Below are 15,942 nucleotides of genomic sequence, written 5' to 3'. Positions count from 1 at the left end.
GAGATATTGGGGGAGAAACTGGGATAATGGGAACTGGGATAATGGGGACTGGGATAATGGGAACTGGGATAATGGGGACTGGGATAATGGGAACTGGGATAATGGGAACTGGGATAATGGGGGGAACTGGGATAATGGGAACTGGGATAATGGGAATTGGGATAATGGGGACTGGGATAATGGGAATTGGGATAATGGGAACTGGGATAATGGGGACTGGGATAATGGGGACTGGGATAATGGGGGGAACTGGGATAATGGGGGGAACTGGGATAATGGGAACTGGGATAATGGGAAACTGGGATAATGGGAAACTGGGATAATGGGAACTGGGATAATGGGGACTGGGATAATGGGGGGAACTGGGATAATGGGAATTGGGATAATGGGATCTGGGATAATGGGGACTGGGATAATGGGAATTGGGATAATGGGGACTGGGATAATGGGAACTGGGATAATGGGAATTGGGATAATGGGGACTGGGATAATGGGGACTGGGATAATGGGAATTGGGATAATGGGATCTGGGATAATGGGGACTGGGATAATGGGAACTGGGATAATGGGGACTGGGATAATGGGGACTGGGATAATGGGAACTGGGATAATGGGAACTGGGATAATGGGGACTGGGATAATGGGAACTGGGATAATGGGAATTGGGATAATGGGAATTGGGATAATGGGGACTGGGATAATGGGGACTGGGATAATGGGAACTGGGATAATGGGAACTGGGATAATGGGAATTGGGATAATGGGGACTGGGATAATGGGGACTGGGATAATGGGGACTGGGATAATGGGGACTGGGATAATGGGAATTGGGATAATGGGAATTGGGATAATGGGGACTGGGATAATGGGGACTGGGATAATGGGAAACTGGGATAATGGGAACTGGGATAATGGGAACTGGGATAATGGGATCTGGGATAATGGGGGGAACTGGGATAATGGGGGGAACTGGGATAATGGGAACTGGGATAATGGGAAACTGGGATAATGGGAAACTGGGATAATGGGAACTGGGATAATGGGGACTGGGATAATGGGGGGAACTGGGATAATGGGAACTGGGATAATGGGAACTGGGATAATGGGAACTGGGATAATGGGGACTGGGATAATGGGAATTGGGATAATGGGGACTGGGATAATGGGGACTGGGATAATGGGGACTGGGATAATGGGAACTGGGATAATGGGGACTGGGATAATGGGATCTGGGATAATGGGGACTGGGATAATGGGGACTGGGATAATGGGGACTGGGATAATGGGATCTGGGATAATGGGGACTGGGATAATGGGAATTGGGATAATGGGAAAATTGGGAATATCAGCACAATGGGAATTCTGGGATAACAGGAATACCAAAAGAATGGGAATTTTGGGATCGTGGGGACGCAAAGCAGGGCAACAGGGTCACCAGGATAATGGGAATTCTGGGATCAAGGGAATGCCGGGATAACAGGAATTTGGGGATAACAGGAATACCAAAATAATGGGAATTTTGGGATAACCGTGACAAAAACTGGGAGAACAGAAATTCCGGGATAACGGGAATTTTGGGATAACAGAAATTCCTGGATAATGGGAATTTTGGGATAACAGTGACAAAAACTGGGATAACAGAAATTCCAGGATAACAGGAATTTTGGGATCAAGGGGGAAATTTGGGATAACAGAAATTCCAGGAAAATGGGAATTCTGGGAAAACAGAAATTCCAGGATAATGGGAATTTTGGGATAATGGGAATTTCGGGATAACGGGAATTTTGGGATAACAGAAATTCCAGGAAAATGGGAATTCTGGGAAAACATAAATTCCAGGAAAATGGGAATTTTGGGATAACAGAAATTCCAGGAAAGTGGGAATTCTGGGAAAACATAAATTCCAGGAAAATGGGAATTTTGGGATAACAGAAATTCCTGGATAACGGGAATTTCGGGATAACAGAAATTCCTGCATAATGGGAATTCTGGGATAACAGACATTTCAGGAAAATGGGAATTTCGGGATAACGGGAATTTTGGGATAACAGAAATTCCAGGAAAGTGGGAATTCTGGGATAACAGCAATTCCAGGATAACGGGAATTTCGGGAAAACAGAAATCCCTGCATGATGGGAATTTCGGGATAACGGGAATTTCGGGATAACAGAAATTCCTGCATAATGGGAATTTCGGGATAACAGAAATTCCTGCATGATGGGAATTTCGGGATCACGGGGGAATTTTGGGATAACAGCAATTCCAGGATAACGGGAATTTCGGGATAACAGAAATTCCTGCATGATGGGAATTTCGGGATAATGGGAATTTTGGGATAACAGCAATTCCAGGATAACGGGAATTTCGGGATAACAGCAATTCCAGGATAACGGGAATTTCGGGATAACAGAAATTCCTGCCTAACGGGAATTTCGGGATCGAGGGGGAAATTCGGGATGGCGGCAGCTCCGGGATAACGCCGCCCGTTCCCCATCCCGCTCCGGGAAGGATTCGGGAATTTTGGGGGATTTTTTGGGAATTCTGGGGGCGGGGCTCGTCCCGCGGTGGGGGAGGGGCGCGGGCGGCGTCGCGCGCTGCGGGCGGGAAGCGGCGGCGGCGGCAGCGACCCCTCCCCCACCCCAAAAACCCCCCAAAAAACCGGGGACCCCCCCCGGGACCCCTCCCCCCATCCCAGAATCCCCGGAATTCCCGGAATTCCCGGAATTCCCAGAATTCCATCCCGCAATTCCCGGCCCGGCCCCGGCCCGGCAGGTGACGGGGATGGGGGGGGGGAGGGGCTTCGGGGGGGATTTTTGGGGATTTTTGGGGATTTTTGGGGATTTTTGGGGGGTCCCGGGATGGGGGGGGTGGGGGATGGGGAGGGGTCCCTCAAGGTCACGGCAGGGAGGGGCCGGGCTGGGGGGAGGGGGGGTTTGGGGGGATTTTTGGGAATTTTGGGGGGATTTTTGGGATTCGGGGGGATTTTGGGGGGATTTTTGGGATTCGGGGCGATTTTGGGGGGATTTTGGGGGGATTTTTGGGATTCGGGGGGGATTTGGGCGGATTTTTAGAGGGATTTTGGGGGATTTTGGTGGAATTTTAAGGGTTTTGGGGGGGATTTTTGGGATTCGGGGGGGATTTGGGGGGATTTTGGGGGAGATTTTAGGGATTCGGGGGGAAATTGGGGGAATTTTGGGGGCATTTTTGGTGAAATTTAAGGGATTTGGGGGATTTTTTTGGGGGATTTTAGGGATTTGGGGGGATTTTGGTGGAATTTTAAGGGATTTGGGGGATTTTAGCGGGGACGTTTTGAGGATGGGGGGATTTTTGGGTGGAATTTTAGGGGATTTGGGGGATTTTTAGAGGAATTTTATGGAGGATTAGGGGAATTTTAGGGATTTGGGGGGAATTTTGGGAGGATTAGGGGAATTTTAGGGGATTTTGGGGAATTTTAGGGGAATTTAGGGAGGATTGGGGGAATTTTAGGGGATTTGGGGGGAATTTTGGGGGATTTGGGGGGAATTTTGGGGGGCATTTTGGAGGATTCCGGGAGAATTTTGGGGGGTTTGGGGTGATTTTTGGGGAATTAATGAGGAATTTTGGAGAATTTTAGGGAATTTGGGGGATTTGGGGGAATTTCTGGAGCTCTTGGGGTTTTTTTGGGGGGGTCCTGGGTGTTTGGAGAGGGTTTCAGGGGGGCTACGGGGGGATTTTGGGAATTTTGGGAATTTTGGGGTTTGTTGGAGGCCCTGGGGCAGATTTTGGGGGGTCCTGGGGATTCTCAGAGGATTTTGGGGGGGTCCTGGGGGGATTTTTGGGGTCTCAGAGAATTTGGGGGGGGTCTTGGGGGGATTTGGGGGGTCTTAGAGGGGCTCCCGATGGATTTTGGGGTCTTAGAGAATTTTGGGGAGGGGTCTCATGGAATTTTGGGGGTCTTGGGGAGTCTCGGGAGGGATTTTGGGGGGCTCAGGGTGGGGGTCTCAATAAATTTTGGGGTATCAGGGAATTTTGGGAGGTCTTGGGGGGATTTGGGGGGGCTTGGGGGGGTTCTTGATGGATTTTGGGGTCTTAGAGGATTTTGGGGAGGGGTCTCATGGAATTTTGGGGGTCTCGGGGGGGGATCTCGATGGATTTTGGGGTCTGAGAGAATTTTGGGGGGTCTTGGGGGATTTTGCGGGTCTCGGGGGGGGGGTCCCAATGGATTTTGGGAGTCTCTGAGAATTTTGGGGAGGGGTCTCACTGAATTTTGGGGGTCTTGAGGGGGATTTTGGGGGTCTTGGGGGGGTTTTGGGGGTCTTGGGGGGAAATTTTGGGGGGAATTTGGGGTCTTGGGTATTTTTGGGGGTATTTTGGGGGGAATTTGGGGGTCTGGGGGGATTTTGGGGGGTATTTTGGGGGTCTGGGGGGATTTTTGGGGGGATTTTGGGGGGTCTTAGGGGGAATTTTGGGGGGATTTTGGGGGTCTCGAGAGGGATTTTGGGGAGGATTTTGTGGGGATTTTCTGGATTTTGGGGGAAATTTTGGAGGATTTTTGGGGGAATTTGGGGGTCTCGGGGGGGATTTTGGGGAGATTTTGGGGGTCTCGGGGGTATTTTGGGGGTCTGGGGGGTATTTTGGGCAATTTGGGGGGGAATTTGGGGGTCTCGGGGGGGATTTTGGGGGAGATTTTTGGGGATATTTTGGGGGTCTCGGGGGGAGTTTTGAAGCGATTTTGGGGGGATTTTTGGGGGGATTTTGGGGATTTTGGGGGGGATTTTGAGGGTCTGGGGGGGATTTTTGGGGGGATTTTGTGGGGAATTTGGGGGAATTTTGGGGGAAATTTGGGGGTCTCAGGGGGTATTTTTTGGGGTATTTTGGGGGGAATTTTGGGGAGATTTTGGGGGGTTTCGGGGGAGTTTTTTGGGGGTCTCAGAGAGAATTTTGGGGGGATTTTGGGGGGATTTTGGTCTCTGTCCCCCCCCAAAATCTCAATATCCCCCCCCCAAAATCTCTTCCAGCCCCCCGGAGCCGTTGTGGGACCCCTCCCCAATTTGGGGGACCCCTCCCCAATTTCGGGGACCCCTCCCCAGTTTGGGGGACCCGTCCCCAATTTCGGGGACCCCTCCCCAATTTGGGGGACCCCTCCCCAGTTTGGGGGACCCCTCCCCAATTTCGGGGACCCCTCCCCAGTTTGGGTGACCCCTCCCCAATTTGGGGGACCCCTCCCCAGTTTGGGGGACCCCTCCCCAGTTTGGGTGACCCCTCCCCAGTTTGGGGGACCCCTCCCCAGTTTGGGGGACCCCCCCCAGTTTGGGGGACCCCCATGGCGGCGGAGCTGGAGAACGCCGAGGCCGCCCCCAGCCCCACCAACAACAACAACGGCCCCTGGGGGGACCCCAAAGGCTTCGAGTGCTCCCGGATCAAGGCGCTGGCCGGTGGGTGAGCCCCAAAAACCCAAATGTTCACCCCAAAAAACCCAAATATTCACCCCAAAAAACTAAAATATTCACCCCAAAAAATCCAAAGGTTCGCCCCAAAAAACCCAAATATTCACCCCAAAAAATCCAAATATTCACCCCAAAAAACCCAAAGGTTCACCCCAAAAAACCCAAATATTCACCCCAAAAAACCCAAAGGTTCACCCCAAAAAACCCAAATATTCACCCCAAAAAACTGAAATATTCACTCCAAAAAACCCAAATATTCACCCCAAAAACCCAAATATTCACCCCAAAAAATCCAAATATTCACCCCAAAAAACTGAAATATTCACCCCAAAAAACCCAAAGGTTCACCCCAAAAATCCAAATATTCACCCCAAAAAACCCAAAGGTTCACCCCAAAAAACCCAAATATTCAACCCAAAAAACTGAAATATTCACTCCAAAAAACCCAAATATTCACCCCAAAAACCCAAATATTCACCCCAAAAAACCCAAAGGTTCACCCGAAAAAACCCAAATATTCACCCCAAAAAACCCAAAGGTTCGCCCCAAAAAACCCAAAGGTTCACCCCAAAAAACCCAAATATTCACCCCAAAAAACCCAAAGGTTCACCCGAAAAAATTGAAATATTGCCACCAAAAAACCCAAATATTCAACCCAAAAAATCCAAATATTCAACCCAAAAAATCGAAATGTTCACACCAAAAAATCGAAATGTTCACACCAAAAAACCCAAATGTTCACACCAAAAAATCGAAATATTCCCCCCAAAAAATCGAAATGTTCCCTCAAAAAATCAAAATATTCCCCAAAAAAATTTCCTGATCCTCTCCCCCCCCAAAAAAAAAAGGAAATCCCACTAAAAAGCCAAAAAAAATCTTCCCAAGCCCCCCAAAAAACCCAAAAAATCCCCAAAAAAACCCCAAAAACTTCTCAACCCCCCAAAAACCCAAAAAACTCCCCAGAGTCCCCCAAAATCCCAGAAATTTTCTCAACTGCCTAAAAGACCCTGAAAAAACCCCAAAAAAATCCCCCAAAAAATTCTCAACCCCCCCAAAAAAAACCAAAAAACCCCAAAAAATCCCAAAGAAACTTCACAACCTCCCAAAAAAATCCCAAAATTCTTCTCAATCCCCCAAAAATCCCAAAAAAAACCCAAAAACCCTGGAAAAAACCCCAAATCCCCCAAGAGGCCCCAAAAAAACCTAAAAAAACTTCTCAATCCCCCAAAAAAAACCCAAAAAATCTTCTCCACCCCCCAAAAAACCCCAAAATTCCCAAAAAACCCCAAAAAAATCTTCTCCACCCCCCAAAAAAACCCAAAAAACCCCAAAAAAAACCCTGGAAAAAACCCCAGAATCCCCCAAGAGGCCCCAAAAAAACCCAAAAAAAAACTTCTCCACCCCCCAAAAAACCCAAAAAATCCCCAAAAAAATCCCAAAAATCTTCTCAAACTCCCCAAAACCCCCCAAAAAATCCCCAAAAAATCCCAAAAATCTTCTCAAACTCCCCAAAACCCCCCCAAAAAAACCCAAAAATCCCAAAAAAATCCCAAAAATCTTCTCAAACTCCCCAAAAACCCCCAAAAAACCCAAAAAATCCCAAAAAAATCCCAAAAATCTTCTCAAACTCCCCAAAACCCCCCCAAAAAACCCCAAAAATCCCAAAAAAATCCCAAAAATCTTCCCAAACTCCCCAAAAACCCCCAAAAAACCAAAAAAATCCCAAAAAACCCCAAAAATCTTCTCAACCACCAAAAACCCCCAAAAAAACCCAAAAAATCCCAAAAATCTTCTCAAACTCCCCAAAAACCCCCAAAAAACCCAAAAAATCCCAAAAACCCAAAAATCTTCTCAAGCACCAAAAACCCCAAAACCCCCCCGGACCCCCCAAACCCCCGGGGCCTTTGAGGGAAGTTCTCGAGGTGGGTTTGGGGCCTCACGGGGATCTTGGGGAGGGTTTGAGGAGCAGGAGAAGACCTTCACCAAGTGGGTGAAGGTCCACCTGGAGGTTCCTGCATCCCATGAGGACCTCAGGGTGGATTTGGGGTCTCGAGGTGGTTTTGGGGTCTCGAGGTGGTTTTGGGGTGGATTTGGTGTGACCTCGATGTCCCCCAGATGAGCGGGACATGGTGGAGAAGACCTTCACCAAGTGGGTGAAGGTCCACCTGGAGGTTCCTGCGTCCCATGAGGACCTCAGGGTGGATTTGGGGTCTCGGAGTGGATTTTGGGTGGATTTGGGTGGATTTGGGGTGGATTTGGGGTCACCTCGATGTCCCACAGATGAGCAGGACATGGTGGAGGAGAAGACCTTCACCAAGTGGGTGGAGGTCCACCTGGAGGTTCCTGAGTCCCATGAGGACCTCAGGGTGGATTTGGGGTCTCGGAGTGGATTTTGGGTGGATTTGGGGTGGATTTGGGGTCACCTCAATGTCCCTCAGACGAGCGGGACGCGGTGCAGAAGAAGACCTTCACCAAGTGGGTGAATGCCCACCTGGAGGTTCCTGAGTCCCATGGGGACCTCAGGGTGGATTTGGGGTCTTGGGGTGTATTTGGGATCTCAAGGTGGTCTTGGGGTGGATTTGGGGTGGATTTGGGGTCACCTCGATGTCCCCCAGACGAGCGGGACGCGGTGCAGAAGAAGACCTTCACCAAGTGGGTGAACGCCCACCTGGCGCGCGCCGCCTGCCGCGTCGGGGACCTCTACTCGGACCTGCGCGACGGCTTCGTGCTGACGCGGCTGCTGGAGGTGCTCTCGGGGGAGACCCTGGTGAGGAGACCCCTGCGGCATCTTCATCGTCATCTTCATCGTCATCTTCATCGTCATCTTCATCGTCATCTTCATCGTCATCTTCATCGTCATCGTCATCTTCATCGTCATCTTCATCGTCATCTTCATCGTCATCTTCATGGTCATCTTCATCATCATCTTCATCTTCATCGTCATCGTCATCATTGCCATTTTCTGCTGTCGTCATTGCCATGAGTGGTGCATCATCATCATCATCATCATCTTCATCATCGTTGTTCTCTATCATCTTTGTCATCTTCATCATCATCATGAGTGGCATCATCATCATCATCATCGTCATCGTTCTCTATCGTCTTCATCGTCATCATCATGGTCATGAGTGGCATCATCATCGTCATTTTCTGTCATCGTTGTCATCATCGTCATCATCGGCAGCATGAGTGTCATCTTCACTGTCATCATCACCACCAGCATTGGCATCATCATCTCCATGACCGTCATCATGAGGATCATCATCATCATCCTCATCATCTCCATGACCATCCTCATGAGGATCACCATCATCATCATCATCTCCATGACCGTCCTCATGAGGATCACCATCATCATCCTCATCATCTCCATGACCGTCCTCATGAGGATCATCATCATCATCATTGTGATTGTCGCCACTGCCATGAGCAGCATCGTCTTCATGAACATCATCACCACCACCATCATCATCACCACCACCATCATCATCATCACCATGACCAGTGTGGGTGGAACTGGGACCTCCTGACCATCTCCAGCTCCCACCATCACCAGTTTGGGTGGAACTGGGACCTCCTCACCATTTCCAGCTCCCACCATCACCAAACTGTGACCTCCTCGCTTCTCCACCTCCCACCATCACCAAACTGGGACCTCCTGACCATCTCCAGCTCCCACCATCACCAGTATGGGTGGAACTGGGACCTCCTCCCATTTCCAGCTCCCACCATCACCAAACTGCGACCTCCTGACTATCTCCAGCTCCCACCATCACCAGTGTGGGCCTGGTCCTGGTGGGGTGGGGTGGCAGGACCTTCTCTGAGCCAGAGGTCCACGTGTCCCCCCAGCCCAAGCCGACGCGGGGCCGGATGCGGATCCACTCCCTGGAGAACGTGGACAAGGCCCTGCAGTTCCTCAAGGAGCAGCGCGTCCACCTGGAGAACGTCGGCTCCCACGACATCGTGGACGGCAACCACCGCCTGACCCTCGGCCTCATCTGGACCATCATCCTGCGCTTCCAGGTGCCACCGGGGTCTTCTCCGTGTCCCCCCGGTTGTCCTCCTCGTCCTCCTCCACCACCCCCGGGTGTCTCCTGACCGTTCCTCCCCCAGATCCAGGTGATCAAGATCAAGACCGAGGACAACCGGGAGACGCGCTCGGCCAAGGACGCGCTGCTGCTCTGGTGCCAGATGAAGACGGCGGGGTGAGGACCTCGGGTGGTGCCGAGGACCCACCAGGAGGTCTGGAGAACCCCCGGTGACCCGCGGTGTCCTCCACAGCTACCCTGAGGTCAACATCCAGAACTTCACCACCAGCTGGAGGGACGGGCTGGCCTTCAACGCCCTCATCCACCGGCACCGGTCAGCGCCGGCGGGGCGGACACGGGGGACACCTCCTGGGTGTTGAGGGCATCTCGGAGGGTTTGGTGGGTGAGGTGACCGTGTCCGCCCCGCCCCAGGCCGGATCTCGTCGACTTCCAGAAGCTGACCAAGTCCAACGCCACCTACAACCTCCAGCAGGCCTTCAACACGGCCGAGCAGCACCTGGGGCTCAGCAAGCTGCTGGACCCCGAGGGTACGGACGGGCCCGGCCACCGCTCCCCGTGTCCGTGTGTCCATGTGTCCATGTGTCCATCTGTCCCTCTGTCCACCTGTCCACCTGTCCATCTGTCTGTCCATCTGTCCATCTGTCCACCTGTCCATCTGTCTGTCCATCTGTCCATCTGTCTGTCTGTCCACCTGTCCACCTGTCCACCTGTCCACCTGTCCATCTGTCTGTCCACCTGTCCACCTGTCCACCTGTCCACCTGTCCACCTGTCCATCTCCACCGTCCGGTCCCACCTCCTCAAGGTTTTTTCCTGGGAAGGGTCAAGCTTGAGGGATCTGCCCAGCCTTGGTGGGACCATCCCTGGTGGTCCTGGGGTGGAGGTTCTGGGAGGGTTCCTGACCTTCTGCCCCTCACCAGATGTCAACATGGAGGACCCCGACGAGAAGTCCATCATCACCTACGTGGTGTCCTTCTACCACTACTTCTCCAAGATGAAGGCGCTGGCGGTGGAGGGGAAGCGCATCGGGAAGGTGGGGCTGGACCCGAGTCCTGCGGGGCTCCACGCCCAGCTCCGTGAGGTGTCCACCCCATGGTCCACCCCGCTGTCCATCCATTGTCCACCCCATGGTCCACCCCGCTGTCCATGGGTGTCCCACCCCATGGTCCACCCCGCTGTCCATGGGTGTCCCACCCCTTGGTCCACCCCGCTGTCCATCCATTGTCCACCCCATGGTCCACCCCGCTGTCCATGGGTGTCCCACCCCATGGTCCACCCCGCTGTCCATGGGTGTCCCACCCCTTGGTCCACCCCACTGTCCATCCATTGTCCACCCCTTGGTCCACCCCGCTGTCCATGGGTGTCCCACCCCTTGGTCCACCCCATTGTCCACTGGTGTCCCACCCCTTTCTCCATCCCTTTGTCCATCCCTTGTCCATCCCTTGTCCATCCCTTTCTCCATCCCTTGTCCATCCTGTGTCCATCCTTTCTCCATCCATTGTCCATCCTTTCTCCATCCTTTCTCCATCCCATGTCCATCCTTTCTCCATCCCTTGTCCATCTTTTCTCCATCCTTTCTCCATCCCATGTCCATAGTTTCTCCATCCTTTCTCCATCCCATGTCCATCCCTTTCTCCATCCTTTCTCCATCCCTTGTCCACCCGTTTCTCCATCCATTGTCCATCCCATGTCCATCCTGTGTCCATCCTTTCTCCATCCATTGTCCATCCATTGTCCATCCTTTCTCCATCCCTTGTCCACCCCTTTCTCCATCCATCGTCCATCCCATGTCCATCCTGTGTCCATCCTTTCTCCATCCATTGTCCATCCATTGTCCATCCTTTCTCCATCCCTTGTCCACCCCTTTCTCCATCCCTTGTCCACCCCTTTCTCCATCCCTTGTCCACCCCTTTCTCCATCCATCGTCCATCCCATGTCCATCCTTTCTCCAACCCTTGTCCACCTCTCGCTCCACCTCCACCTCCAAGGCCATCCCACCTCCCCACCCCCCGACCAGACCACAACCGCCCAACTCCTCGGCCAGGCCGGACCCTGGTGACCTCTCCGGCCCCAGGTGGCTCTCGGGGGGGTGGGGTGGTTCCTGCAGGACCTCCAAGGCCACCCCAAACCCCACCAGGTGCTGGACCAGGTGCTGGAGATGGCGGCCGTCACGGCGCGCTACGAGGCGCAGGCGGCCGAGCTGCTGGCCTGGATCCACCACACGGTCACCACCATCAGCAACCAGAGGTTCGCCAACTCGCTGGGCGGCGTCCAGCAGCAGCTCCAGGCCTTCACCGCCTTCTGCACCCTGGAGAAACCCGTCAAGTGAGGACCTCCTGCCGGGCTGCTGGTGGGCTGGGACCTCACCCTGCTGCTGGTGCTGGTGGTGGTGGTGGTGGAGATGAGCAGGTCCCAGTTCAACCCAGACTGGGGGCAGTGGGACACGGGAGGTGGTCGTGGTGGAGGTGCTGGTGGAGGTGGTGGTGGAGGTGGTGGTGGTGGAGGTGGTGGTGATGGTGGTGGTGGTGGTGGTGGTGGTGGTGGAGATGAGCAGGTCCCAGTTCAACCCAGACTGGGGGCAGTGGGACACGGGAGGTGGTCGTGGTGGAGGTGCTGGTGGAGGTGGTGGTGGAGGTGGTGGTGATGGTGGTGGTGGTGGTGGTGGTGGAGATGAGCAGGTCCCAGTTCAACCCAAATGGGGGCAATAGGACATGGGAGGTGGTGGTGGTGGAGGTGGTGGTGATGGTGGTGGTGGTGGTGGTGGTGGAGATGAGCAGGTCCCAGTTCAACCCAGACTGGGGGCAGTGGGACATGGTGGTGGTGGTGGTGGTGGTGGTGGTGGAGATGAGCAGGTCCCAGTTCAACCCAAACTGGTGGCAGCGGGACCTGGAGGGTGGTGATGGTGGTGGTGAGGTCCCACCTCGTGGTGGTGGTGATGAGGAGGTCCCAGCTGGACCCAAACTGGTGGCAGTGAGACCTGGAGGGTGGTGATGGTGGTGGTGAGGTCCCACCTCATGCTGGTGGTGCTGGGGAGGTTCCAGCTGGACCCAAACTGGTGGCAGTGAGACCTGGAGGGTGGTGATGGTGGTGGTGAAGTCCCACCTCGTGGTGGTGGTGTTGAGGAGGTCCCAGCTGGACCCAAACTGGTGGCAGCGGGACCTGGAAGGTGGCAGTGGTGACAGGGACCTCCTCACCGGTGCCACCCGCCAGGTTCCAGGAGAAGGGGAACCTCGAGGTGCTGCTCTTCACCATCCAGAGCAAACTCCGGGCCACCAACCGCAAGCTCTACGTGCCCAGCGAGGGCAAGAGCATCTCCGACATCAACAAGGTGGGGACGTGGAGATGGAGTCCCACCACCCCGGTGGGGCTGGGCACCCCCGTGACCGGCCCCGTGTCCCCACCCACCAGGCCTGGAGCTGCCTGGAGAAGGTGGAGCACGAGCGGGAGGTGGCCCTGAGGAACGAGCTGATCCGGCAGGAGAAGCTGGAGCTGCTGGCCCAGCGCTTCGACCACAAGGCCACCATGAGGGAGACGTGGCTCAACGAGAACCAGCGCCTGGTCTCACAGGTGGGCCAGGCTGGGAGGGCTCCTGGAGGACCTTCAGCTTGGGCTGGGACAATCCCCGGGTGGGGTGGTGGGACCTCGTCGGGGATGGTGGGAACTCATTGGAGTCCTCCTTGAAGGGGGGAGATGGTTGGACATCTTTGGTCTCCTCCTTGACCGTGGAGAGGGCGTTGGACCTCATTGTCCTCCTCATTGACCATGGAGAAGTGGTGGGACCTCCTTGACCATGGAGGACTGGTGGTTGGACCTCATTGGCCTTCTTGACCATGGAGAAGGGTTTGGACCTCCTTGGTTATGGTGGACTGGTGGGACCTCCTTGACCACAGAGAGGGGGTTGGACCTCATTGGCCTCCTCATTGACCATGGTGGACTGGTGGGACCTCCTCGACCTCCTCATTGACCATGGTGGACTGGTGGGACCTCCTCAACCTCCTCCTTGACCACGGAAAGGGGGATGGACCTCCTTGGTTATGGTGGACTGGTGGTACCTCCTCAATGTCCTCCTTGACCACAGAGAGGGGGTTGGACCTCATTGTCCTCCTCAGTGACCATGGAGGGCTGGTGGGACCTCCTCGACCTCCTCCATGACCACGGAGAGGGGGTTGGACCTCCTTGGCCTCCTCATTGACCATGGTGGACTGGTGGGACCTCCTCAACTTTCTCCTTGACCACGGAGAGGGGGTTGGACCTCCTCAACCTCCTTGACCATGGAGAGGGGGTTGGACCTCCTCAACCTCCTTGACCATGGAGAGAGGGATGGACCTCCTCAGTTATGGTGGACTGGTGGCACCTCCTCAACGTCCTCCTGGACCTCTGAGGACCCCACCCCACCGCACCTCGCTCCATCTCCCTCCCCTTCAGGACAACTTCGGCTATGACCTGCCGGCGGTGGAGGCGGCCATGAAGAAGCACGAGGCCATCGAGGCCGACATCTCCTCGTACCAGGAGCGCATCCAGGTGGTGGTGGAGCTGGCCCTGGAGATGGAGTCCGAGGGCTACCACGACGCGCGGCGCATCGGCGCCCGGAAGGACAACGTCCTGCGCCAGTGGGCGCTGCTGACCGAGCTGCTCGGCGCCCGCCGCGCCCGCCTCGAGCAGAACCTGGCCCTCCAGAAGATCTTCCAGGAGATGGTCTACATGATCGACTGGATGGAGGAGATGCAGGTGAGGACGGAGAAGACGTGGCGGCGCGGCGAAGTTCCCGCGGCGCCGGCTGACGCGGTTCGGTTCTTCTCCAGGTTCTTCTGGTCTCCAAGGATTTGGGGAAGCATCTGCTGGAGGTTGAGGACCTCCTGCAGAAGCACGGGCTGCTGGAGGCCGACATCTCGGCCCAGACCGAGCGCGTCCAGGCCCTCAACGCCGCCGCGCTGAAGTTCTCCGAGCTGGAGGGTAACGGGGGCCACCAGGGCGGGTGACCAAGGGTGGGGGTCAAGGTCTTGGTGGACCATGGAAAGATCAGCCAAGGTCTTGATGGACAATGGAAGGGTCAGCCAGGGTCTTGGTGGACCATGGAAAGGTCAGCCAGGGTCTTGGTGGACCATGGAAAGGTCAGCCAAGGTCTTGATGGACCATGGAAGGGTCAGCCGGGGTCTTGATAGACCATGGGAGGTTCAGTCCATGATCTTGGTGCACCATGGGAGGTTCAGTCCATGATCTTGGTGGACCATGGAAAGGTTGACCCGCAGTTTTGGTAGATGATGGAAAGGCCAACCCAAAGTCCTGGTGGGCCACGGGAGGGTCAACCCAAGGTCTTGGTGGAGCAGGGAAGGGTCACCCCAAGGTCCTGATGGGTCACCTCCAAGAGTGCCCACAGAGCCCATGAGCTTGGAAAAGCCCTCTGAGATGTTTGGGCACAGCCCGGGACCAGCCCAGCGTGCCACGTCCGGTCCTTCCTTGGACACCCTCGTGGCCGGTGACCCCACCACGTCCTGGAGACCTCCTGCCACCATCTAAGCTTCTTCTCCTGGCCCAGGCTACCAACCCTGCGACCCCCAGATCATCTGCAACCGCGTCCACCACGTCCAGACGTGCCTGGAGGAGCTGGAGGAGCTGGCGGCCAAGAGGAGGAAGGAGCTGGAGGAGTCCCGCCAGCTCTGGACCTTCTTCCAGGAGATGGAGGAGGCCGAGGCCTGGATCCGCGAGAAGGAGAAGATCCTGGCCGCCAAGACCTGCGGCCGCGACCTCAGCAGCGTGGTGACCTTGACCAACAAGCACAAGACCATGCTGGGCGAGCTGGGCAACCGCCGGGCGCTGCTGCACCAGAGCATGAAGAAAGGCGAGAAGATCCTGGCCAAGAAGTCCTTCAGCTCCGCGGGCGTCCGGGAGAAGATGCGAGAAGTCTGCCTGCGGTGGAAGAAGCTGGAGGAGGTGACGGGGCTCCACCAGCAACGCTTGGAGGACGCCCTGAACTTCTTCCAGTTCAGCGCCGAGACGGACGACCTGGTGGCCTGGCTGCAGGACACGTACCGCGTGGTCTCCAGCGACGACTTCGGCCACGACGAGCACTCCAGCCAGGCCCTCCTGCGGCAGCACCGCGCCGTGGTGGAGCAGGTGGAGAAGAACCGCGCCGCCGTGCTGGCCCTGCGCCGGCAGCTGTCTCTCCTGGGCCCGGGCCACCGGCAGGGCGTGGACATCCAGATCCGCGTGGTGGAGGTGGAGCAGCTCTACGGCGAGGTGGCCGAGGTGGCCGTGCTGAGGACGCAGTGGCTGCGCGACGCCTTGGCCGTCTACCGCATGTTCGGCGAGCTCCACGCCTGCGAGGTGTGGGTGGACGAGAAGGAGCAGTGGTTGGAGAAGGTGGTGGTGCCCGAGGAGCTGGATGAGGTCGAGGTGGTCCAGCACAGGTGGGGTGGGGCGGGGTTGGGCGGGGGTGGACGTCGAGGTTCTCCCGTGCCGTGGTGGAACC

At 55.3% G+C, this 15,942-nt stretch overlaps 1 protein-coding gene across 2 annotated transcripts in view; it reads left to right on the top strand.

Moving 5' to 3' along the window:
- Positions 1-5,083: 5,083 nt before the first annotated feature.
- Positions 5,084-15,942, top strand: part of SPTBN4 (spectrin beta, non-erythrocytic 4) — a 45,336-nt gene continuing 34,477 nt past the window's right edge. Inside the window, exons 1-13 of one of the 2 annotated variants that reach the window (XM_085564862.1) lie at positions 5,084-5,414; positions 8,042-8,193; positions 9,276-9,449; positions 9,540-9,631; positions 9,708-9,788; positions 9,887-10,002; positions 10,394-10,506; positions 11,611-11,798; positions 12,684-12,801; positions 12,882-13,040; positions 13,899-14,201; positions 14,276-14,426; positions 15,010-15,880. In XM_085564862.1, the coding sequence (XP_085420988.1) occupies positions 5,303-5,414; positions 8,042-8,193; positions 9,276-9,449; positions 9,540-9,631; positions 9,708-9,788; positions 9,887-10,002; positions 10,394-10,506; positions 11,611-11,798; positions 12,684-12,801; positions 12,882-13,040; positions 13,899-14,201; positions 14,276-14,426; positions 15,010-15,880 (2,630 nt within the window). In that variant the 5' untranslated portion in view covers positions 5,084-5,302. The remainder of the gene's footprint in view (positions 5,415-8,041; positions 8,194-9,275; positions 9,450-9,539; positions 9,632-9,707; positions 9,789-9,886; positions 10,003-10,393; positions 10,507-11,610; positions 11,799-12,683; positions 12,802-12,881; positions 13,041-13,898; positions 14,202-14,275; positions 14,427-15,009; positions 15,881-15,942) is intronic. The other variant, XM_085564863.1, reaches the window with a different exon arrangement.

This window comes from Lonchura striata, chromosome 34 (genome assembly GCF_050655825.1).
Source record: "Lonchura striata isolate lonStrDom1 chromosome 34, ASM5065582v1, whole genome shotgun sequence".
Taxonomy (NCBI): domain Eukaryota; kingdom Metazoa; phylum Chordata; class Aves; order Passeriformes; family Estrildidae; genus Lonchura; species Lonchura striata.
Note: the sequence above shows the minus strand (reverse complement) of the source record. Positions and strands in the feature narration are given on the sequence as shown.